The sequence below is a fragment of the Rissa tridactyla genome, chromosome 1 (assembly GCF_028500815.1).
Source record: "Rissa tridactyla isolate bRisTri1 chromosome 1, bRisTri1.patW.cur.20221130, whole genome shotgun sequence".
Classification (NCBI taxonomy): Eukaryota; Metazoa; Chordata; class Aves; order Charadriiformes; family Laridae; genus Rissa; species Rissa tridactyla.
Window position 1 is genome coordinate 204,954,160 of NC_071466.1, and position 24,580 is coordinate 204,978,739.

Sequence of the window (24,580 nt, forward strand, 5' to 3'; positions counted from 1 at the left end):
GTTCTGTGGCTGATTCATCTGCAGGAGAATCCTTCTATATTGTATAAAGCAGAAAAAAATGAAGAAATCATTGCTTCAGGGTGACAGAACTATCTTGCTGTTTTCGATTCTCCCTGAACCCGTTGAAGAAGCTGTGCAAACAGAGCCCCAGGCTGCTGCCCCCTCAGCATGCAGGCTTTTGGGTTTGTCCTTCAGAGCTCTCTGCCTCTCTCCACGTACAGGCTAGGCATCTGTAACTAGGTTTTGAATTCTGCCCCGGAGACTCACAAGTTAGGTATTTTAGCTTCTAACATTTGGCTGTCTGTAGAGGAGCTGGTCCCTGTTTACTCCCCCATAGATATATGTGCTTTCTCTTTGTCTCTACTGAGCCTCTTTGGAGATAAAACCATTTCTTACCTGCACGAATTGAAAATGGCAATTCTCTCTAATTCTGTCTTTTTAAGCAATCTCAGGACCAGGACTTATTATTTCAGCTCTCACTTCCTTGTGATGACATTTTTATTAAGCTAAATAAACAGAGAATTTGTGAAAGAAATGAGTAAAGGGCTGCAGTTTGCTAAGTAAGTTTGTGTTACTCTGATGATCAATAGCTTCATTTGTCCTGTAATATTGTATATTGAGTCTTTAGAGTTAATGTCCTGAGTCAAAAACATTAATGAAACTTCATATCTCATCTGATGCTGTTTCAGATTTATTGAATCAGCCTCTAGTAAGGAATTTTACGTTGCTGACCTTATGTTACGGACATAGCATTTGGTGCTAGTTGGAAAAGAAAATGGTTACAATTTGTAGTTAAAGTATTGCTGGAGCATTTGTGATGCAGCAGCAAGGTCACTTTTGCATCCCACGTAAAACTGAGGTGGGTCCAGCTCCAAACTGTCTAGGCTTCTGCTGTGCTTGTTGGGAGCTTTTAGGAGCCTCCTGCCATTCATTCCTTCGTTGGTGATTCCTGAATGTGAGGCCAGCTGCAAATATGTATTGCAGAAGGGATTCCCCAGTAATGGTGCACTGGGTGTAAAATAGCAATTGTTACAGCAGGTGACTCCATAATGCTTCTTCACTGACTGAAAAAGGACTTTGTTGAATGAAGAATGTAGAAAAATTTGCTCTCAAACTTACAACTATTTTAAGAAAATAAACACCTAATATGTTTGAGGCTGATCCCAGTTCAATAATATGTTCAAAGTGATCAATGAACTGGATTTTGAACCATTTACCATATGCTGAGTTCAGTTTTCTTAAATGCTGTCAATGTTAACAATTTGTAAATCATGTGCTACTCTTTAATGTAATTTATAGACCTGATTTAAGTAAATGGAATTTGTCTTTGTGAATATGGGTAGGCCAGTATTCCTTAACCAAACTCCAGAGCCTTTGTGGACTGATGGCATCCAAACTATTGTTGTCTAATGACATATAAAATAAAGTTAAGCACAGACTGTTATAAAAATTGCTCATTCTTGGTGGCCGTAATTTTTTCTGTTCGCCACAGGTAGGTTTCTTTTTTATATACATATTGTATCCACTTAAGAGAAAACTTTAATAATTATCCCTACCTCCTGCAAGTACTGTCACAAATTTGAAGACCAGGTTCACTTCCAGCAAAAGAGTGGGGTTATTACTGAGTTAGGAATTTTTATTTTTTTTTTATTGATACTGATAAGAACTTGCTGCTGCTTTTTATAGCAATGTGCTTCCTTGAAGGTTTGAACTGACACTCGCTTTCCTGATATATTTATTCTTCAGAAATTCCTTACTATGCTATTATCGTTACACAGCGGTAGGTTATGGTTGGCTAGATTTTTGAAAAGTGGAGCTGTGGTCAGATACTAGTTCTTCATAGAATGTAACCTTGTTGCCTTGAATTGTCAGTGGCACCTATAGCAAAGGCCAGGGAAATATGTCCTTGTTTTCTGCTTTTACCTCTTTCTTTCCCCTGGGAGCCGAGAGGAGGTAGGGAGGCGGTGGAATCACCACAGTGGTTTTTTTTCCTAACTGAGGCAGAACAGACTGGTTGTACTCAATGGTGACATCCCGTGACTGCCTGTTAGTGATACATACTGCAGTCATTTGGAGGAATGAAGACAGTGAAAAATATGCTGGTATGTTGCTATTTTGGTAAAATAATCAATGGCTCTGTCAAGACGCTGTATGTGTGTTTGTAGGCAAATTTTTCTCCTTTCAGACCGTGTTCTTTTTAAGCACGCAATCTTCAGCCTTTCCTTTCTAACCTTCAGATTCTTTTTTATCTGGAGTGATACATCCATCTGTTCAAAATGTGGTATGAGCTGGCACAGGAATATCCAACTTTGAGCGTGAAAGTTCAAGAGGAGTCTTTGGGTATAAAGGAAAGAGAATCAAAGTCTCTTCTGGTTGTCAGGCAGAGATTTGGAAAATGTTCAGCTCATGCCTATTATTCCCATTCCCCACATTGCCTTTCTCTCTTTGATCAGACCTCTAGGATAACTCTTGATATGAAAGATGAAGGGTTTAGCCTGTGTCTCTCACTGCCTGTGCTGAAAACGTAATGGTTTGCTAGCTGCAGAACTATGTGAAAATCAGTGAGCAAGTGTGACTTTCCAGAGAAATATGGGAATGATGGAATATGGGAATGAAAAAAAAAAAAGAAAAATAATTGGCCACTGCTATTCACGTTAGCAAAATGACTAACATTACTAATGTCTCTTTGTTTGTAGATCACGTCTCTTGTGACTCTCCAGCTGTTAACCGTGGTTGGCCATAACGACCAGCTTGATGGACCACGATATAAATGTACTGTATCTCTGGACTTCATCAGAGCTATTGCCCGGTGAGCTTATTAGTGATCATTTACAGTTGTGTTTGCTGACTTGAAAGAGACTTCAAAACCAGTATTGGCTCAGTCATTAGCTCTCTGAAACCAGAACAGAAATCTGTGGATTTTTACTAAGAATGATATTTATGAGAAGTGTTGAACTTGACATAACTTTAGTCCAATTCTGTGTTGAAAAAAATTTTATCTTACAGTGGCGGTATGCGTTACAGTAACATACTGTCTTTGTGCTCAATAAAGGTCAGGGACTTCATGTGAAAATACTGCTCTAAAATGTCAGTCCATTTCATTACCAAAAGGCACATTATGATATTTGAATCTGAAATTATATTTAGTTCTTAACAGTGTTTGTTGCACAAACAATATAAAAACTACAGTGGTTATAGGAATTCTTCCACATAGTCTATCTTGTGTGGTCTGTAGTTGATAGAAACTAATTCAGTAAATGAATGTAGGTACTTCAACTGGCTCTGTGCGTTCAGACCCTTCAGTTTGGGAGTCTGAGAACAGTTCCAGGTCCATCACTAGAGGTGATGATAAATTACAGGCAGAAATGCATGCAATATATAGGCAACAATCAAGCCTATGTCTCATTTTTATGAAATGCCAACAGCATTACCTCACACCTGTTGCTACAGCCAGCTTATTAGCAGATCTTGGATGAAGAGTCTATAGCCAGAACAGACCCCAGAAATGACATGTGACAAAAAGGAGAAACATTCTCAAGGCCAACTCTTCTCTTTAATGTTGGATTTCAGGGGAACCTCCCTAGACTGCATCCCATAGCCCTATTGCACATGTTGCTCTCCTGAGCTATTAGATGTCCAATAGCCTTGTCAGTAAACCCCACAGACACACTGATTCCAGTTTGCAGTTGGGCAGGCCGTAGAATGAAACTTCATCTGGTTCAGGCCTGGCCGAACCACGCTGCCAGGATCTCTGTGACTTTGCTATGTCAATTTGCTATTCCCAGCAATAAAGTCGCTTGTGAATGATGCCCTGAAAAAGCTCCTGCTGGTACAAAGCGCAGCAGACCATCTGCTCAGCAACATGGATCATTGTGTGTATAGACATCCCCAAGTTCTTGTCTCTGCTCTAACTCCCATGGTGAATACAGAGACCAGTTCATAAACTCTGTAGTGACTGTGAGGGTCACTGAGGATCTCAGTGACCTGTGTCACAGGTCACAAGGACTGTGAGGATCCTTGTATTAAGATACTTCAAATGATGCCTCTCTTCTTCCAACTTGAACATCCTTAGAAGTTTTATTGATTCCATTAAGGTTGCCGAAAGGTAGAGATGGCCAAAAACAGGACCAAAAGTTGCGCCGTAGAGCTCATGCTTAACAGAGAAAGTAGTTGTTGGAGACGCTGTCATTTCATACCTCAGTGTGTGGTATACTGCTTTGGCTTACTTTCCTTCACTCATGTGTGTATGTGTGTTTATATGTATGTGTATATCTGTGTGTGTGTGTAAATATATATATTTGTATCCTGACTGACTTTTCCTGCGTGTTGTGAGGAAGAAAGCAATTATTTTTTCCCCCCAAAGTAGTTTGGAAGTGTTTATGTGCTGCATAGATAGTGCCATTTAAATGAGCTGACAGATTTTAAAGTTGGCCTGTTCTACTCTTCTCCTGTTCACCCTTTTTTTTTTTTTTTTTTTTTTTTTGCTTTATTCCTTTTTTGCAAAAGACTGTTCCACAGTCTTTGTTAAATCTTTAAGGAGGGTGATCCATAAAGAATACAAGGTTTCATGAACCCATGATAAAAGGACTTCCCCTTGTCTTGGTGGGACTAGCCACAGGGCAAAGGCATGATCTTCTGTGCTTTAAGAGACTTTATTTTCTAGCTGTGCTGTAGTCTTGCAGCTGCCTGTAGTTTTTAACCACTCCCATGAGCGGTTATGTTTATTGCAGAGAGGGAGCTACTTTGCCATTTCAACCAAAATACACATCAAGTAAGCAGCCCATCTCCTGATTATTTTTTCTTTGTTACCGTAATAATACTAAAATAAGTTTGTTAGGCACTAAAATCTTCAGATACCTCAGCCTTCCTGCTGTAGCATATTTCCTAATGGAAGGCTGAAGAGTGCAAAGAGCAGGACAGAAAATGATGCTCTCTCCTCCCCTCCCCACCCCCATTCAAGCTGTTCAAATTGTCATTTCATTTTCCTGTATTTTTTTAAGCAAAAGTAAAATTTGCATTTAAAACAAAACAAAAGCCACCTGTTTTTTGTTTTTTTTTTGTTTTTTTTTTAAAGAGTAGAAAACTTAATGTCTCTTCCTGGTGGCTTTTAGTGTGATAACTGCTGGCCATGCACGTCTTTCTTTAGTATCACTGAACCTCATGTCTGGCTCTATTCTGTTGCATATATTCAGTCTTTGCAGAGATATTTCCATGCTTTTTACCACATAGCATTTACACCTTTGGCTGAAGGTAAGGTTAGGCATTTCTTTGTTAGAAATTCTTAATTTCTGTTTTAGGAATTTCAGACCTAAATTCATAAATTTTCTGTAGCTGAAGTAGGAATCTCTTAACGTTTGTTGAATGTAATGGGTCTTTTCATACAGTCTCTAATGAACCCAGTTGTTATGACAGGACAGTTGTGGTTCATTTAGTTGATAAGGTCAGCTTTTGCTAGACTGTGTGATTTTGTTTCTGTGGAAAGCCTTGTAACTAAGGCACTTTTCTTGAGTGATGCAGTGTCGTGTGAGTGTAGCAGTGGCAGTTAATTTCTTTAATTTTGTCACTGGATTATTAAGTAGACTCAAACATGCTATTTCTTGTTATGCATCTTGCGGATCTCTGAACTTTCCCTTATTCCAATATGAAGTTTTATGGAAACTTTTCGAAAAGTGGGTTACAGAGTGATGTGTGAATAGAGAATATTAAATGATTGTAGTCTAACAAATAAGACATTCAGCCAGTTAATCTCACTTAGCATTGTGAGTGGTTATTTTTGCATCATTGAATACTTTTTTAAAAAAACTTTTAATTTTATACTTGTCATTACATGCAGTAATTTGCATTATTTATTCAAACAGTAAACCCCAAAGTCTGAGTGTTAGATTGTATAGCAGAATGAGTTGAGAGACAAAAAAATAATTATATGTTTTATTCTACTGCTGTTTCATTCTGCCTGCCATTAAAGTACAAAAGTATACATTAAAATCTTCTATCCTATTGAGCGGCATTCTTCAATTTTTCAAATTTAGCTATGAACGTGGGTCAACTAGTGTCAAGACTGAAAGAATGCAGACTGCAAATGAGTACAGATGAAGGAGTTACATAGTACATGCTAAAACAGGTGGTTTGGAAGATGAACAAAACATTCAACAGCATAAAAGATTGCTGCTTTGCATCACCAACTAGAGTATCATGTTTACCGTATGAAAATCTAATCTTATTAACTTTTATATATTTTTACTGCTTAATGTTTGAAATAAGAATCTTCCAGGTTTTACTAGAAAGTTGCTTTATTTCTCTTTTAGAATCTTACAAAGTTTAAATAATCAGGAAACAGGTAAATAACACTAGAAGTCCAAAAATTCACTCATTCTTGATTGCATTTCTTTTTGGATTATTGCTTGATTTTGACTGTGCAGAATGTCCGGCATGTGCTGTATCCAAACAGGTTAAAGTCTTAGTGCTGTTGAGATGATTGCTCTAATATACTGTGTTTTTGTTTATAGGACCGTGAACTTCGACATAATAAAGTACTTGTACGATTTCTTGTGAAAACAAGCTTCACAGCCATATGGACACTGTGACAATGACTAAGGCAAGCTGTGTTCATCTCTCTACTTAGCTGGCCAGAAAGAAGAGTATTTTGGCTCTTTTGGATTTGTCCAAACAGGTGCTGGCCCAGCATGGAACCTGATGAAAATACTCTGATTGGTCTGGGTGGATCTGAGCAGAGGACTATTTACCAGGGACCCTGGAGTATTTGGAAGCAATGTGTTAATTATAAACAGCAGGGTTTGAGCACAATCTGTTCTACTCTTAATGATGTTATCTTAACACTGAAATTGCCTGAAACCCATTTACTTAGGACTGCATTTTGCTCTATGAACTCTCCCCAGTGCTTTGAACGTGGCAGCAGCCCTTGTTTGTATGCCCAGTCTTTTCACTTCCTCTCCACAGGAATCTTTGCAATTGCCTGCCAAAGCAGCTTTTCCTGAGGCCACCATTTTAGGGAGAGCAGAGTAGCAAAATATAACAAACATAAGAACATATTTAAAATCAAGCTGGTATAAATCCTTCTTTCTCTTCAGTCATATGTAGGCAGACTGTTATACTGTTATATGGAGATCACGATGATAGGAAACTCCCAGTTAATCACCATACTGTCTTTTTTCAGACCATTCATAAATGTCGACTATGAATTTATTTTTACAAAGCTTTATTTTAAAAACTCATTGATTCTTAAAGTTCCATCCCAATGTCAAACTTGCAGGAATTTATTTTTGTTTAAACGTTTTACAGTCCTTTTACACTCATCCAGTACATATAAAGCCGTTTGGAATGAATGTACTTTAAGCTGCACGCTGTGTAGTGGCTTTTGTAACAGTGTCTGTCCTGTAGAGAAGGATGGCACAGCTGCCTTTCCATCAGAAAAGGAGAAATTCAACAGGTATTTCTGCTGTATTCCTGCAGCAGATCCCCAAAAGAAGCAGAATAGTGGATAATGAATGTGGTGTTATAAAAGTTCAGTTTTGGAAATACATGATGGAATGAATACACTGCAATTGCATTTGTCTCCGGTTTACAAGTAGAGGATTCCCAACTGAGGCTACTTTTATGGGGTTTTACAATCCCCTGGACCAGTTTGTGATTATTGTCTTCATGGATCTGAAGACTTCTGTCACCCTCTTCAAAACTCCAGATCCCACAGCCTGTTACTCAGATATTTTACTCCTGAATGCTGGCCTTTGACTGTTTGACCATGTCCTGTGTTGACCGTTATGTTTTTTTCCAAGGAAAAAATCATCATTCTTTCCCTCCCTTGTTCTGTTATTGGAGATGGTCAAATACTCTGAATCGGTGCAGCTTTTTCTCCTCCCTCCCTGCCCCCAATTGTGATTGTGTAGCCAGGCTCCTGGATTCAGACCCAAATGAATGAGTTCCAGGTAAATCTAAGCGACAAAAGCATCTTTCTGGCCAAGCTGTCGCTTCCCTCCTCAGGAGAGTGTGAAAGGGCAGCAATGAGTCATCTCCGTGATCCCTTTTCCTTCCTACCGCTGAGCTGAATCAAACCCTGCACCTGTCCATGAGGTGGCAACATTTGTCACACTTGCTGAAGTGCTTGGATGCAAATACATGACCTGTTTCACAATGTTTACTACCTGCTTTTGTTTTTTCTAATAAAAATGTACATAAGGTGAACTTGGTGCTAAACTTTACAGTGTCTTCCCCCTTTGGAGCTAGTGCTGGGCTGAGCTCAGCTTTTGTGAATCTGCTCTATGACTACCTAGGGCTGAAATTTGGAGAAGAAAGGAGGTTTGAGGTGTTCATACATAAAGTAGTCCATCATAAGTTTTTGTGACATCTGATCTGGATTAGAATTTGATATATGAAACAGGATAGGACTGATTTATTAAGTGCTACAACTCTTGAGTCACAACATATCCAAAACTCTGTAGCCAACCTTCTCTACAGCTTTCAGCAAGGTGGGGCAGGGCAATACTGCTGGGGAGGGACGGTGCCAGCTTTTGAACCGCCTGCTTCATGGTAGTCGGGATGGCTGAAAACTTTAGAACCAACCAACCAGTAGGAAGAAGCTCTTCTTTGGGAATCTTTGCTACCAACAGCAAGTTGTGAATAGTACCGTGCTTCCACTTAAACTTCATGAAAATATCACAAATACTCAAAAATAGTTCGAGATATACACATCAAGAGAATACAAGGTTAGCATAGAAGACAGCTTTACCAGTAGCCCCATGAGTATATGGATCACAATAAATTTGGTCATATTAGAGACATTTTCAGGCAACATATATATCTGATTTCCTATGGGAATAAAATTAATAGGATTCTTACCAGTGGGCCTAGTACATGGCCATTTCAGGAACATTTCTAATGCTGCTTATGATGGGGGTTGAGTAGAGATGAGATGCAGATTCAAAGGTTTCAAATAGAAAAAGAAGAACCAAGCATAATGGTCTTTTGCTCTAGCATAATAGCAAATTGGCCCAAGCTCAGGATTGTATGGTTAAATTAATTCCAGAATCTTAATTTTTCAACAGTATGGATCCATACACATACATAATTACTTGTAACAGTACTTAATGAAATGCACCGTAGTGCTTGTTTTAATGTTAAAATTCAATTGGTTATTAGAAATGAGCTCATAAATATGGATAATTTTTTTTTTTCACAGTTGCCATAGCTTTTCTAGAAATATCAAGACCAGAGCCAGTTCAAGACTTAATTGCCTATAGCTGCTAGACAGGCAGCTGTGGATGGAAATATAGATGGAAAGGGCTATATATTTCAGAAGTGATGTTTAGTATAGGTCTTGGCAATGTTTGGATGATGAACAAAATCAGTCATGTAAGTTCTAGATTGGGTTGCAGCTGGAAAAAACATCCCTTTTGCGTTGTGTCAGATGTGCTCCCTTGGTTGTGCCCCTTTTCAGTAACCCCCGTCGCTCCCACATAGCAGACCAGACCCTCAGAACTACCCAGCCCTAAATTTGGAGCACAAAGCATAGAAGACATGAAATAAAGATGATAGAAAATAAGCACTGACACAGCTTGGTGCTGCTGCTATTTTTTTCAATGCGATTTCTTCTATACTGGCCTGATGATCATTTCCAGTGTAAATCCAGAGGACAAGGATACAATTTTTTGTGGGATGTAGTTAATTTGATTGAAATGAAGTTAACTGGAGAAGGAGTAGTTACTGAGGATCCGTTAGACAGAATCACTGTCCTTACATTGAATGCACTTTTGCGACCTTTTGGAAAGACTCCTATCAGTGATAGAAAATTTGAAGCTGAATCAGCAGAGTATGAGAATGAACAAGGTGACTGAAGTGCGGATGATTGATGTTGGCTATAACTATGTTGATGATGAATAGTAGGATTTATTCTGACAAACTAGAAATATTTCTATATATCCATGTCAATGAGTTTATAAATTACTGCTGAGTTTCTTACTAGCTACCCTAGCAATACTCTGTTCTCATCATGGATGAGGTCTGGCCTCGTTTAGCCTCCCTGGGGACAGGATTTCACCCCTTCTACAGGTGGTTTTAAAAACTGTGCAAAAGATGCAGAGCAAGGCAGTTGTTTGACTAATCAGAAATCCCTCAGTACTTTAGTGCAGCAGTGTGTATTTAAAAAATAACAGATTTCTTTTTTCATAATTCCTGAGACACAAAGCATTATAATGCTGTAAAAATGACAGACTTACGGTGCCTGTCTCCAGTGGCTGATCCAGACATCAACAGGAGCTGGGGCTTGTTCTTACAATAAGAAAGTAATGGAGAAAGAAATGCAGCTAACATACAGTTGGAAAGAAATTAGTGCCCTTGAATAGCTCTGACTTCATCAACAGCTGCATTTTCATACATACAGCATGGGCATTTTCTTTTTTAAAAAGGCTTGCAAGGGTGCTTCCGCGTGTAATGCAGGAGGAGATGTATTCTTTTTTGGCAGTGATTTACCTTACTCTGGTTCTCCCAGAACCTGCTACTTCTACCATAATAATTCCCCGAGCTATTGTGTCTGGCTTTGTGCGAGTTAAAAGAAGCGTATTGGTTATTTGAGTGCTTTCTAAGTTCTGGTGCTTCTGTACACCATTATTTACACATGTGAGAATATATCCATTGTTACCATTGGTTAAATTTTTCCAGCACCCACCAAGTAATTTTGCCACGACCGTTCAGGTGCTATCTGCTCCGTTCGTAACTGGAAGAACCGTCCATGCCAGGAGAATAGCGTGAAAGACAGGATTCCCAGCAGGAACGCAGGAGATATTACATGTCTGTGACCTTGGAGCAAAACGTACACAGCTGAGTATCCAAGGATTAGATATTCCCTCTGCACTCGTGTTGGCAGAGATGGCAGGGAAGAGTGAGAAACAGCAGGTTCTTGAGGGTTGCCTGGAGGTCGGCATACTGTCTGGTTTAGCCCAGATAATTTTGAAACAGAAGATTTACTCCATCCAGGAATAAATGCTACCTGAAGTGACAGTAACCTCTCCAGTTTTCTCAATGACAGAACAGCATAACTTACAAAAGAGCCTGATCATTGCTAGTAAATATGCATTGGAATAAAGATACAACTTGATTAGCAAGTCTAATCGTATACAATACTAAATTTTTTTGTGTTCGTAGATGCCAGAATGGCTTCACTAGAATATTGGATGGGAGATTAATAGCAAAAACTGCATGTTTTTTATGTCAGCTTCTGTGTGACGTGTCTTTTACTGTGAACAGGCAGATGTGTATAAACTGTACAATACTCAGAGATAAACATGGAGTAAGTTAAGTTTTACTTTTTGATTCTTTATTTTTGTGTGTGTTTATTAAAACTATTTAAAAAAAACAACCTGAAACCAATACAGAAATAGTTTGTGTATGCCAGCAGAGTTGAAATCACAGGTATACAACCGTTATCATGAAGATTGCCTGAAAACTATACATGGGGATGTCTTTAAAAAGCAACACCTTAATAGCAGTGTCTGTACCAGAACAGAAAGTTGAAAAACACCATACTTGCTTGTTATTTGACATTGGCCACATATTTGTACATGGCTGATATATTGAATATATTAGATAACCATGGATTTGTATATACAATACTGTATATAGTGAATAACGATGGATTTGTAAGTATCTAAGCTTCTAATATCAAGAAGCTTTGAAGTATGGTATTAAAGTAAGACCAGGACTGTTTGTTGAGCAGCCTGTGACCATCAGTGTTTCCATGCTGTTTTAAGTTGACAAGACTCTTTGTAAGGTGGTCCTGGAATGACAACATGATGCACAAAGTATCACAGGTGGATTTAAGGTTTGAAGCATCGTAGTGTGTTGTACTTACAGTGCCGCCTCTATCAGTGACCAATACCCCTCTTTTCCCTAGAACTGAGCAAGGGAAGAGCTTTCTTAGAGCTGAACAGAGGGAACAAGGGAAGAGTAGAACAAAGAAATGGTCATTCCACAGCAGCAGAAGTATCCCTAACTCTTTCATTTGTTTGGTTCAAACACTGGTTTTGAACAGATACTTCATTTGGCTAGAAATCGTTGCCACTGGTGTTGCAGTTGCCAAAAAGGATTTGTCATACAGCTCTTCCAAGGGAGTTACCACCACCAGACAGAAAAGGGCTGAAAGAAAATATACTTTCAGTGCCTATCGTTTGGGTACAGCTGTGCTACTCTAGTATGGAAAGGGACTGGACTTCCCTTTGGGGTGAAGCGGGGATGAACTTTGCTCTTTTGACGCTTCTGATGTTTTGAGGTACCCAGAACACTACCAGACTTCTGTATTCCCTTCTTTTTCTTCTTGTACCCACCTGCTACAATTCTGTGAATTTTTTGAAATGACTCTTGCAGGGGGCTGCTCTGTGAGCACAGCCAGCTTCTGGGGTTCCCATCACGGAAGGGATCCCCCCGGAGCTATCAGAGCAGGGAGGCTGCTGTGGGCTGCCTGTCGCCCCCTTGGCGCAGGTGTGGGTTATCCAAGTAACCTGTTGTCACATACTGTCTTCTGTCCTGCCAGCACTTGTTTGGATATTCAGGGGGCGTCCGTTGGATACACAAGGGCAGGTGTTCAGCTTCAGCAAAATTCTTTTCCAAATCCTGGTTAAATAGGTTGGACCATGAATGCTGTATAGCCAGCCATCTTGTTTGTGGTGTTTGTTTTTCATATTTGTTCGATTTTGCTGACATTCTGATGCCAGTGCTAGTGACAGACCCGGTGTAGTAGATGTGATTTTTCATAAGCAGCACAGCAAAGGTGCAGTTTTGCCTAAATTCATTCAGCACATATGTTCTGTTTTCCTGGCACATACAGATTTTCTACAGAACAGAATTTCTAATGTGCAAATACTTTCCTTTCTGCATTCACTTCTTGCTCAGGGAAATACGTGCCTTGTTATTTCATGTGATTTGTTCAGATATTTGAGTTCAGAGGAATAAAATAGGACCGGTAGAGTTGGGAAACAGAGCTTTGCTAGCAGGCTTTTCTGAAGCTCATGGCTTGGTGGTTCAGCAGCTGAGCGCTTTCTCTGTCTTCATGTGGGTAATGAGGACTTTCACACAGGTACCTTCTAAATCCTGGGAGTCAGAGAATAGTTGAAAAGAGAGAATAGCACAGAGTAAGGTACATAACCTCTCATTAAGACATCCTGGCCGGATGAGGGAGCATGTTTCTACAAAACTCAGCAAAAGAAGAAAGTACCCAAGAGACAGGGATGGAGAGGAAAGTTGTTTACCACCATGGTGGCAAAAGCCTTGATTATATTCTTGCAGTTTTTGCTGTTTCTCTTTAGTTAAAGAGTTTTTACAGTATTTACAATGGTGCTGTTTCTCCCTCTCCCCCATTTCCATCGGTACAATCCCAGCTCTTTCTCTTCCTACCCCATTGCACTCAGTGCACTGAAAATTCCCGCCTGTGCCAGTAATTTGTGTGGGGAAGGTGCTGCCTGTGGCACATCCCAGAACAGCTCTGCTGGCCAACTTCAACAGCAGAGAGCAGTTGTTTCACCTCGCGGGCTGTAGGATCTTCAGCAGCAACCCTGAAAAGGAAAGACATGATGTGAATACGTCAAATGTCTACAAGGGGGCAAATGATGTTACTGATGTTACTCGCATGCAATTGCAGCAGTTCCTGAATTCCAACTGCATGGATGAACTCCCATCCCATTTTCTCATAGTCACGTTTTCTATGCCATTTTTGATTATTCCTTAAGGATGCAAATCACTAGAAACAACAAATAGCTGGGAGTCCTGCTCGAACTTCTGAGAGCAGTGTCGTGTTGAGGTTTGGGAATTTCAGGGAAAATGAGAAGAACAACCAAAGACAAGTACGCGGTTTCTCCGCTGATGTAAACAAACCCGTGGCTCCTGCTCCCGGGGAGGGGACCTTCCTCTCCTATTAGTACGGGCTCTTTTGCTTGACTTACCCTGGGTTTGGGGCATGTGCAGTAACCTTAAATAGCTTCTTCAATGCCACTCTTCAAGCAAGATAGAACGTATCTGGAGCTATCGTTAGGGAGACATGTTTATGTATTCTGAGCATATTGTTTTCTAATGGCTTTAGAAGCCTTTAAACAAAATCTCATCTAATTTCAGGAGTGGGTGTTTTTTTGCGGCATTGGAGGGAAAGTAAATATGACGCTTGTGCAAATAGTCACAGTTACTTTCTGCAAAGTTTTGTCCTCAGCAATACCTCTGTCAGTCATTAGCCACACTTAAAATTAAAGCAGACTGGGTTTGGGGTGTTTTGTTTGGTTGTGGTCTTTTTTCATGTTATTTTGGGGTTTTTTTTAGCTTTCTTTTTTTTTCTTTTTTTTTTTCCTTTTTTGTTCTTTTCTTCTTTTTCTGAACATAGGAAGTTCCACCTAAACATGGGGAGGAACTTCTTTACTTTGAGGGTGGCAAAGCCCTGGCACAGGCTGCCCAGAGAGGTGGTGGAGTCTCCATCTCTGGAGATATTCAGAACCCGCCTGGACGCGTTCCTGTGCAACCTGTTCTAAGGTGACCCTGCTCTGGCAGGGGGGTTGGACCGGATGATCTCCAGAGGTCCCTTCCAACCCCCACCGTTCTCTGATTCTGTGACTGACTGTACATAACCTGTCTGTGAACTTGGTTCCACTTTTCCTTTTACTCCTGATGTGAGAAATTCCTCTAAAGCACAGAAGTAACAGAACTTTTCATTGAAACAATCACATTTTTAATGTCAACATCACAAGAGAAACGTTAGCTTCAGTTTTCAGTCAAACAGTTAACCAGATTTTGCTAAAATTCCTTTACCCTCAAAACACAAACGAGTAACATGGACATACACACTATAACTAGTAACATGGACGTACCGACTATAGAAAAATTGAGCTGAAAATGTTAATCTTTTGCAAAACTCTGAGTAGCTAAGTAGAGTCTTCATTATGAAAAAAATCAGTCTTCATGCCAGCTGTAACTGAGTAGCAAGTATTTTAAACTTGCGTATCCAGGTACTCCTCTGTACACTTATTTTTCACCATTTTTGGTGGTAGCCTCTTATTTTCTCCTGTGCACCACTTCCTTTGAAAACCAGACCCCTGAAGAGACTGAAGCTGATTCCTCCGATTCATGTGGGACATATTTGCAGAAATAAATTAATCTCTTCACTAAAACAAAAAGCAGGGTTGCAGGGGATTAGACTGGAAATTCAGGCTGCTCTGTAGTGAGTAGTCCGTGACGACTATAAGCTTTCTTGTGACTTCGAAGCCTTCACACTGGAAGAGCTGAAAGTCCTGATTTCAGAAAGATGCATAAATATGTGGCTGCTTTATATTTTCGTAGGATGGCACAACTTCATGAATCCTTGGCGCAGAAGGCAATTAAGTGTGTGAGTGTGGACAGCTGTTTTCCATCAGTAGCTAAAGAATGGCTCATCCATCAGAAAAGACAGCGCTATCTCTGCAATGTTCACAGCCAAAAAGATGTGGAGGTACTGGAGGAAGTCAGGTGATACTGAGTTGGGTGTGCTGTCTTCTTCTCCATAGCCTTTCCTGGGGAAGAGAGGACGGTGACAGAGCACAGTAAGATCATGCAAATCAAGCCATACTCTCAGTAAGGCATGGATCACCACGGGTTTCTGATGATCGAAGGTCTGTGGCTGCAGGCTGCCCTTAGAGCGGTTGCAGTCTCCATTGGGGGGTGTCATCTTTGATGCTGTCCGAACTACTGAATAGTCAGAGGAGAGAGAGCGGACACCGTTTGCTGCCCTCCTGCCGAGACGCTGCTGCTGTTGTGCTTTCAGCTAAGAAGGACGGGAGGTCTGTGGAGCAGAAGACCTGGGCTTACCGGTGCGGTTGCGGGGATCCAGAATGCTTACATGGATCACTGTGTGGAACGGATCTACTCCTCGTTCAGCTTCTTTAAATTACAGAAGCGAACCAGGCGCAACAGGGATCGGGCTAATCCTTTTTACTGTTTGTGTCAAACAGTCCTCGCTCATTAAAAACTGGAATTTCTTTTTGCATGAGACGAGTAAGTCAGCGTAGGCTGCTTACCCACTTCCAACTCCGACTGCTGAGAAAGTCATTCTTTTCTTTTGTTTTTAGTAGGTTAAGGAACATCATTTTTATGCTAACCTTTTTTTCTTTTGAATTCTTTTCTACAGATGCCTTCCAGAAATCTTTGGATGTTCGATATGTTACTATAGATATATAGTAAAATTTTGACAGCTTTCTTATTGCTCAAAACCTGCGGTTCCCTGCAGAGACCTTTTCTTCACTGTAGCCTTATTGCCAACTTGTCAGAGCATTAATTAAACTAGAAGAATAAGGCATTGCATGTCATTTCCTATACTGGATGCCTTCATGTCAGGGGCGTATCTCCATGGCAAAAACCTGTATATAAACAAAAAATAAGCCTGGCAACAGTACAAAAGCTCATGCGGGCTTTTAAGTGAAAAATGTGGCAAAAGAAAATATGGAATTTAAAGCAAAGTATTTCTAGAGAAAACGAAGAGTTTGCTGAATACTTCATTCCTTAAGCACAAATGTGATGATTTCATTTGGCTACTATGTGTATTCCCGTGTTGTTTTTAATCTCCATATTTTAGATATGTATTGGCTCAAACCTTAAAAGGTTTCTCATTCTAAAAACCCTCATTCATTGTAGGTAGACTGAATGTTCCTTAGTGGGATTACGGATTCTCTGTGTGAGCACATAAAAATGTGTATAGTAAAACTTTATTCCATACAAACCACTAATAATTTGCACACGTTTCATTTTGCTGCATGGATCAAAATGTCTTCTTTTCATATATTATACATCACATCTCAATTTTACGTACATTTACTCTGCTGTTTAGAAATCAAAAAATACAGCACATGTGTTGATGCTTTTCCTGCAATAAAATGAATAGATGCTTAAACTATAATTGCAATCCGCCGCTTGCTAACCCTGCAGGCAGGGCCACGGCATTAGAGAAACAGGATTATTTTTCATTCTTTCTCGCATTTTCAGGGCTGTGGTTCTTTGTGACTCTTCACAAAACAAATTTGATAGTTCAATGCCAAGTTAAAAGAAAAAACAAGAAATATTTTCAAGAGCCGAGAGAAAAGATGGTGTTACGGGGACTGTAAGATGAAGAGGTGATGTCTGGAGAATAAAACTGTCGTGGGCACACAGGGGTCTTCCCTTTCCTCTTGCTATGTACAGAGCAGTTCCGGATGGGTTACATACAGGCACTCTCCAAGAAGGAGGAACGCTTCAACTGGTTGTACCTGGTTGTGCCAGCGCGCCTTGGGACAAGCAGAGGGACAGAGGGACATCCGTCACTTACTGGCTTGGTCACAGCCCCAACCAGAGCGCATGAGCGTAAGCTTCTGTGCTACCAAAAAGCAAAGGGACCTGGAGAGCACTTGGTTGTAGCTTCCCCTTGAGCTGAACATGGGAGCACTGGCAGCATCTGAACATGTCATTTGAAACATTTGCCAGCTTAAAAGATCCTTGCTGTTGTGAGGAAGCTCGATTAGGTCAATTCACGTGTTTCTGGGCTGGAGCTGCATGGCTGCTCTCCACGAGCAACCTTCAGTCCTCCTCCAGGAGCTCCATGCCCAAGGTGGGTGACGTGGCCAGAGGTTTTGTGACTGTGGTGGTGGAGACGGGCAGATGCAATGGCTGCGCTGCCAGGAGCTGCCTGTGGCAGCATACGCAGCACGTTCCCCTTCTCTCGGTGTCTTGACTGACTGTCGCCGGTATTTCGGATGCATGTGCAGAAGCGCGGCGTGGGTGCCAGTCTCGGAGTTACACTTCAGCAGAGCAGTTTCACACTTGCGCTACTTCTGATCCTGCACGAACCCTTCCCTGATAAACCCTGTAAGACGGTTCTGGTGACACCGGCTGGCTGTTCGCTGGGGAGTCAGTGCTCAGGCATTTCGCATCTTGGGCAGCCTCTGAGGCTGTACCTGGGAGCCCAGTGGTGACCGGAGTGTGTCCCCAGGACTTGGGGCTGTCCCTGAAGCTGTGGATGAGGGGTCTCCTCCTTCAGCTCGAAGGGTCACCCCTTCGGTCAGTCTGACATAGTCAGGAGCTTGAGTGAGCGCTGGGCACCCCGGGTGAGAGAGGCAAAGTTAAATTCTGCCACGCTCGCACCTCCTCTGAAGTGCCAGAGCGACGCCGTGAGCCTCCCGGCTTAGAAGAGGCCACGTTTTCAGCGCAGCGTCTGCCACGGGGCGTGTTGCCCTGTGCCTGTCTGCAGCGCTGCCTCTGCCAGCAGGACGCACGGGGGGCTTGCGGCGTTTCGCCACGGAGAGCTCGCCTCCGCCTGGGGCAAGGGACAGCGTGGAACGTCTGCCACGGCGAGGCTCGATGTCCTCCCTGGTTCCCTCCCAGCCATCCCCTCCGCTAAAGCATCCTCACCATTACTCAAGCAATTGTATTCCTCCCCCTTTTTTTTTTTTTTTAAAATAAGTCTCTAAAAATTATTCTTTAAAAATTTCTGATGAATAGCATTAATCCCCTAAGAGAGGAACACTCTAGATTGCTTAGCTGCAAACATCTTTTATTCATGAGCAGCGCATGCCATACATTCACTCCCTCACTCCAGTCTCAGGCATTATTTCAGGCAGAAGAAAGCACATCTTCAGCATCGTAGGCTTTTGAACAATCAGAAAATGTATAATGAAGTGGCAACACCTCTCAGAGGCAATAACCTGCTGAAATATTACAAGCCTTTATAGGCAGTGGGCATTTTAAAGCCTTAACTTGTAACCAACAGAACTTTGTTATTAAACGACGACTTTTATGTACACAGTCGGATCTCTCTGTACTTTTCCAAAGGATGATGAAGTGCCATCGTTACGTTTTAAATGCTGTAGAACTTTTTTTCCTTCTCCCTACATGTATGGAGTGAATCCTAAATGATAAACCCTGCCAGTCTGAGGGTTGCTTTTTCTCTCCAACTGCTTGGTTTTTAACTTACAAAGCCCTTAACATAATTTTCCCCAGCACATCCAGTAACTCCCTTTCCCTTTGTTTGCTGGGAGCCCCAAGGAGAGGCATGCGCACGTCTTTAAGTCTGCTGCAAGCTTGTAACCTGCCATTTCCCCTCAGGTCTATTTTTAAAAACCCAGGTGAAATAGAAAGCCTGGGGCCGTGCAAAAGTTGGTCTCCTCAATTAATTTAACAAGTTTCTTTTTGTGAAGAAATGAAGCAACAGCACAAGTGAAAAGTCTGTAGGAAAACCTGCTGCTTCAGCCTAACTTCCCAGGGCCGGCTACTAAGTGTATTTGGCCATCAGGAGAATTAGCTTTGATTTCTCATTACAAGTTTTTTAAATGCTGAGGATTAACTGCATTAGAGGGGCAAATCCAAGGACTTTGACTCCAGCAGGTTTGGGGGGGGGCTCTAGATACACGTGAGGTTAATGATAGGAGAGCCCACCTCTTCAGCTTGATCCCTGGAAATGGAATTGACCTTCTCGCAGCTCAATTAGGGATAAGTTTATATAAATATATCTTAATGTTCGACCCCAATCTCCGTTACATGCCCTGGTTCAGTTGGCCTGTGAATAATATGGCCTCCTGTCAGCAGAAGGAGACAAGGCCCTTGTTCAGATGGTCAGAGTCAGCAGCCCAGCAGAGATGGCTCCAGCTGAGGCTCTAACTGGGGCAGATGGGAAAGCTCGGACCAACTGCGCAGAGCTGAGCCAAGCTTTCTGCTTTTCACCTTTGGTACTCGGCTGCCATTACTCCAACTTTTGCATTTAGCAGTGCTTTCACAGCTGTATGGTGTTTGAAGGTGGCGTTTCTCTCCCAGCTGTAATTTCTCCATCAAGGCTAAGCCAACCACCTTGTGCCCAACACACGCAGTTTTCACTCTTTCTGGTGAAGGAACAGAAGAGAAGGGCTCGGATGAGCACTGTGCTGAGAGATGCGCAGAGCCGGGGGCAATACCGGCTCTTTTGGACTCAGCACTCCTGATCCTCACGGGCTGTGCAAGGCTGGAGAGCAAAGCCCCAGCTGAGCATCTCCAAGCGTCCACCATTCCCCACCACAACAGGGCTCAGTCCCGCAAGGCTCGGTGGGTAATGTCCCCTTGCCAATGGGTCCCCTCCGTCCCCAGCTGTCCTGTGTCCTGTGCTTCCACGATTTGCTTTGTGCCAGTTCTGGAGCTGATCACACCCCAGTGTGAGACAAAAACGGAAGGGCTTTTGGCCATGCCTGCGGGATGGGCAGGGGAGAGGGAAGGCTGTGCTGTGGTAGTTATGAGCCATCAGGATCAGCTCAGCTGCTCCCCAAACCACCCCCTAAACATGTGCAGCCTCTGTTGTTTCCCTGGAGAGAGATGTTCCTTGGGTTTGGCCAGTGCCACAGCTTGTGCTCTTCTTGCCAGTGTCTATAGATGGGAATGCTGTTTAAGAAATACCGTTTAAAATGGATTAGCCTCCTAGTCTTGCAGAAGAGGAACTCTGTAGTCAGGCTTGGGGTATCTCTAAGGAGTTCTGGAGAAGCTTATGCTGTGGCTATACGTATGACATTGTTAAACAGAGAACACCAAAGTTATTAAACCTACCGTGTTCATGAGCTTTAAATTCATTGGCTTTAAATTCATTGGCAACGTTTTAGTTTTTTTAAAAATCATGCTCTAATCTTTCGGAGAACAGAGCCTCTGCTTAGAGATGCTGTTCCAAGGAGAACCAGCCACCTTACGAGGTGTCCCCTTGATTTATAGCTGCAGCAGCATGAATTTCACATAACATGATAATATCCTATAAAGTCTCAGAGCTCTACACCGAGTCCTGCATAGATAACGGGTTGAGCAGTACGCAAAGTCAGGATGTGATAATAACGTCTTTCCTTCAGCATGAAACGATGCTATTTGGGATGCCATGCTTCTTGGATGTGGGAGCAGTAATCCTATTATCAGTCATCAACAATAAACGACAGCGCTGTAGATACCCGTTTGCTAGAGCTGATACAGAGAAGCTATTAGGAAGCAGCCTAACCGGCATGCTGAGGTTTCACCTCCTAGTTCTTGGCAGATTTTCTCTGCAGATATCTGCCCATTTGCAGATTATTTTTTTTTTTTATCGCTATAAATAAGAGGACATTTATCTCGCAGTGACATAGTTATTATTTCAAGCCATCAGTTGTACTTCAGCACTGATTCGGAAGATCCCCTCCCAGGTCTTGGGGCTGTCTCCTGAAGAGTCTGGTGCTCCCAGAGACCCTCCAGGCACAGAAGAGCAGGACGGTTTGTGTACCCGTTAATGACTGCACCTACGGGGATGGGCAGCAAAGAATAGCGGCAAAATCTGCCATAAATTACCTGCGAGATCCCAGGAAAGGTAGAAAAGTAACACCCAACTGACAGTGCCAGGCAAACAGATGAGTTTTCATCATCTTCACACCTAGCCCATCCTTTCCAGCTATGGCATACTTTTTGATTACACTATGTTATTTTACAGCTAGTATGAAATATTTAGGGCTTTAAATTTACATAGTCGTAAGACACGCCATTGTGCAGTACATCTTACAATTCAAATACAGGAGCTGTATAATTGCATACATACCTCCACAAAATTTTATTAGTGGGGGAAATGCAATTTTATTCTGGCACATTGTTGGAAATTATTTCTGTAATGAAATCCTAGGAAGAATTTCTTTAATTAAGTAGAACTGTAAACGAATGAATTGGGTTATCTTTCTTTAGGCTTCATGTGCTGGGATTGCAGCTGTGCTTGGACTGGCCGTTTGCCTTCCCGGGCTCCGAGCATGGGTTAATCCAGCACAGCAAAGCAGACCGAAGGGGAAAACGTTGACGCTGCTGCTCTGCCCATTCATACCTTCGATGTATTCATACCCACGCACTTCGGTCCTTTATTAGCAGCCTAAAGGAACTGCTGCTGACTGCTGAGATACGGCTGTGCATCACCCTCACGGCATTTCTTGACCAGCTATAAGACTCTTAACTGTCCATAGTCCAAGGCAGATGCAAGCACTTCATAGGCCCTGGTAAGTAAGATGGTTACCAAAGTGTCCCATCTATTTTTTTTCTTGGTGATGAGTTATTGCACCGCAAGCATGAGCTTTCCCCATGACAGTCGGTGTACCTCTGCAGGGGGGTCCCTTCCCATCAGCCGATCTGCATCTCTGATGCTGGGTGATTTTGAGCTCTGTTGGCAGTCAGAGGTTCACCTGAATTCACCCAGATTCACTTCTTCCCCTGTATTTCCTTTCTTCCCTAACTTTGCTTGTTTTCCCCAAACTTCCCTACCTTCACACATGTATAAACACCAACCTCCAGCACCTAACTCCGATCATGGATGACGTTTTGGGTGCTATGAGGTACCCGATGAGGTGCTAGCACCCATCCCGTAGGTGCCCACCTCTTTCACTGGGCACTCCAGCACCTTCCTCATGCAGGAAGGGATGTGGCAAAAGGAGGTAGACAGTGCTTGGCCAATATGAAGCTGACTTTGGAGAAGACCACAGGGAAAAAGATGCTTAGGCAGTCTTCCCATGACTAAAGGGAGAGATGGAAATAATCTTTTTAAAAAAGAGACAGAGAGGTCCTCCTACTTTTCTTAGCAATGCACGTTTTTATCCTTTTACGCATCCCCTTTTTCCCTGGCCACAGTCGCCTTTCCTCTCTAGTCAGCAGCACTGATGTGAGTGAACAGCTTTCTCCGTTGGGAGATGCACGATTCGCACTCCTCTTGGCCGGGGATCAGAGGAGGCCCCGCAGCTCCTCGCACAGCACCCCGCACCGGCACCTTTTCTAGGGGCTAGTTGACTTTGCTAAACCTTGCACTGGACACCTTGGATGTTGACACAATGAATTCCGATGGAGAATGGCTTTTCAAAATGACATTTCTGTAAAATCGGCCGTTGCCAATCGTTTAAAAATACACACGGGATCAAAGTTCTGTTTACCCTGGGTTTAATAATTACTTCAGCGATGCGAAGCTGAGCCCAGTGACACAATAAACCTTCCTGTCCAGCTTGACATCCTGTACGTTGAGATGATGTTGACTCATGACTTCAGTCACTGTTTACAAATATTGGCCTGGGAGGTCGTTATGGATCAAAATAAATGATGTTATCAGGAAAGCGAAGATGGAGGAATCCTACAAAAATGACCCAAATCTAATGAAAGCGTCCTCTAAGTGAAGCAGGTGGTGGAGCTAAGCGTCTCCTTCGGGCTTTTGCTCTTCTGTGATCTATCAAGGGAAGGATTTACATTTATCTCAGCATAAGGATTCATTACGGTGCCATTTTTAAACGCAACCTACAGAGCCCTAACAAGAGGTGAAACCAGGGTCACTGTTTAACTCACGGATCAATACATCTTTTCCATCCTTGAACTGTAATGTCAAATGCCATTGCCTAAAAATTCCTCACCCAATACACCCAGGTATATCCATTACAGTTATATTCTCCTCTCGGGGTACAAATAGCAGGCACATAGCCTCAACTACACTTCACAGCCGTATGTGCAAGTTCCTTTACTTGCAGGTAAAAGCAAATCTAATTTCAACATCTATAAATAAGTAAATATGTTCTGATTCATTTTAAACATCCATAAGTTTCACATCGCCAATGCAGTAATTATTCTCCAACTCTTCCATTTCTTAATCAGAGTAAAATCTTTGCCTTATTCACAGTGACAACACAACGTTAACATCTTTGTAATTCAGATAAGCGAGATCTTCTCTAAGAAATTCAGGGGGAAAATATGCAACCTGACAGAACAGCATGAAGCTCCCATATGAGAATCCTAGGAGGAAGTGTCTACATATTTCAGAGTAAAATCAAAGGAAGCCATTAAAAAGAAGCACATTGTCTAAAATGTGTTGAAATGAGACATGTATTTATTCTCTCCCTGAGGTAAAAACCTGTACAACTTTGGGTTTACAACCCATAAATTATCAAGTCGTTTCTCACTTGTGGAATAAATAGCATCCAAGAGTGTCTGCATCCACACATCAGCTGAAGCTGGAGAGAGCTAAATTTACAAAACATTGAATCAGGAGGTACGTGAGACTTAGTAAACAGCATGAAATCCAGTGCCTCCAACAAGGAATATTGCAGCTAATCAGCAGGTTTTCAACTTTTCAAGAAGTTTCTGCCGGAGTTCACGGGATGCTCAGGGTCCCTCTGCGGAGTTCGGCGGAAGAGTGAGCGCAGCCCATGGAGGTGGATGTGTGTAAAGGATGGAGAAGCCGAGGAGGCTGCCGAGACCCAGCCTGGGCAGCAGCTCTCGTTTTGGCCAAACTTAAAGGTGGTGTTTTGGGGCCACCAAGCAAATACGGTAGGGTGACAGGTGGTCAAGATTATCTGAATTCCTGGCTGAGCTGTGCCTTTCCTCCTCGCTCCTCTCCTGAACCCCACCCATCCCGGCACCTTCCCTGCGTGGATATAGGTCAATATTCGAAAATATCAGCAGAGCCGGAGTTCTCCTGCCCGCTCCACAGTTCAGTGCCGATGCGGATGCCTGGCTCCTGTGCAGTCCCAGGCTTAAAAGCTTTGAAGGGAAAAGCACAAACCAAAGGGTTTCAGCACAGGGTGTCCAGGGCCCTCATCCCACATCCCTTCCAGTTATT

General features: G+C 42.3%; 1 protein-coding gene across 2 annotated transcripts in view; it reads left to right on the forward strand.

Annotated features, from left to right (window-relative positions):
* The window catches only part of ORC5 (origin recognition complex subunit 5), a 73,539-nt gene extending 65,340 nt beyond the window's left edge, over nt 1-8,199 (forward strand). Inside the window, exons 15-16 of one of the 2 annotated variants that reach the window (XM_054215047.1) lie at nt 2,697-2,809; nt 6,507-8,199. In XM_054215047.1, the coding sequence (XP_054071022.1) occupies nt 2,697-2,809; nt 6,507-6,552 (159 nt within the window). In that variant the 3' untranslated portion in view covers nt 6,553-8,199. Of the gene's footprint in view, nt 1-2,696; nt 2,810-3,328; nt 3,492-6,506 lie in introns of those variants that run through there. The other variant, XM_054215091.1, reaches the window with a different exon arrangement.
* Nucleotides 8,200-24,580: the final 16,381 nt, after the last annotated feature.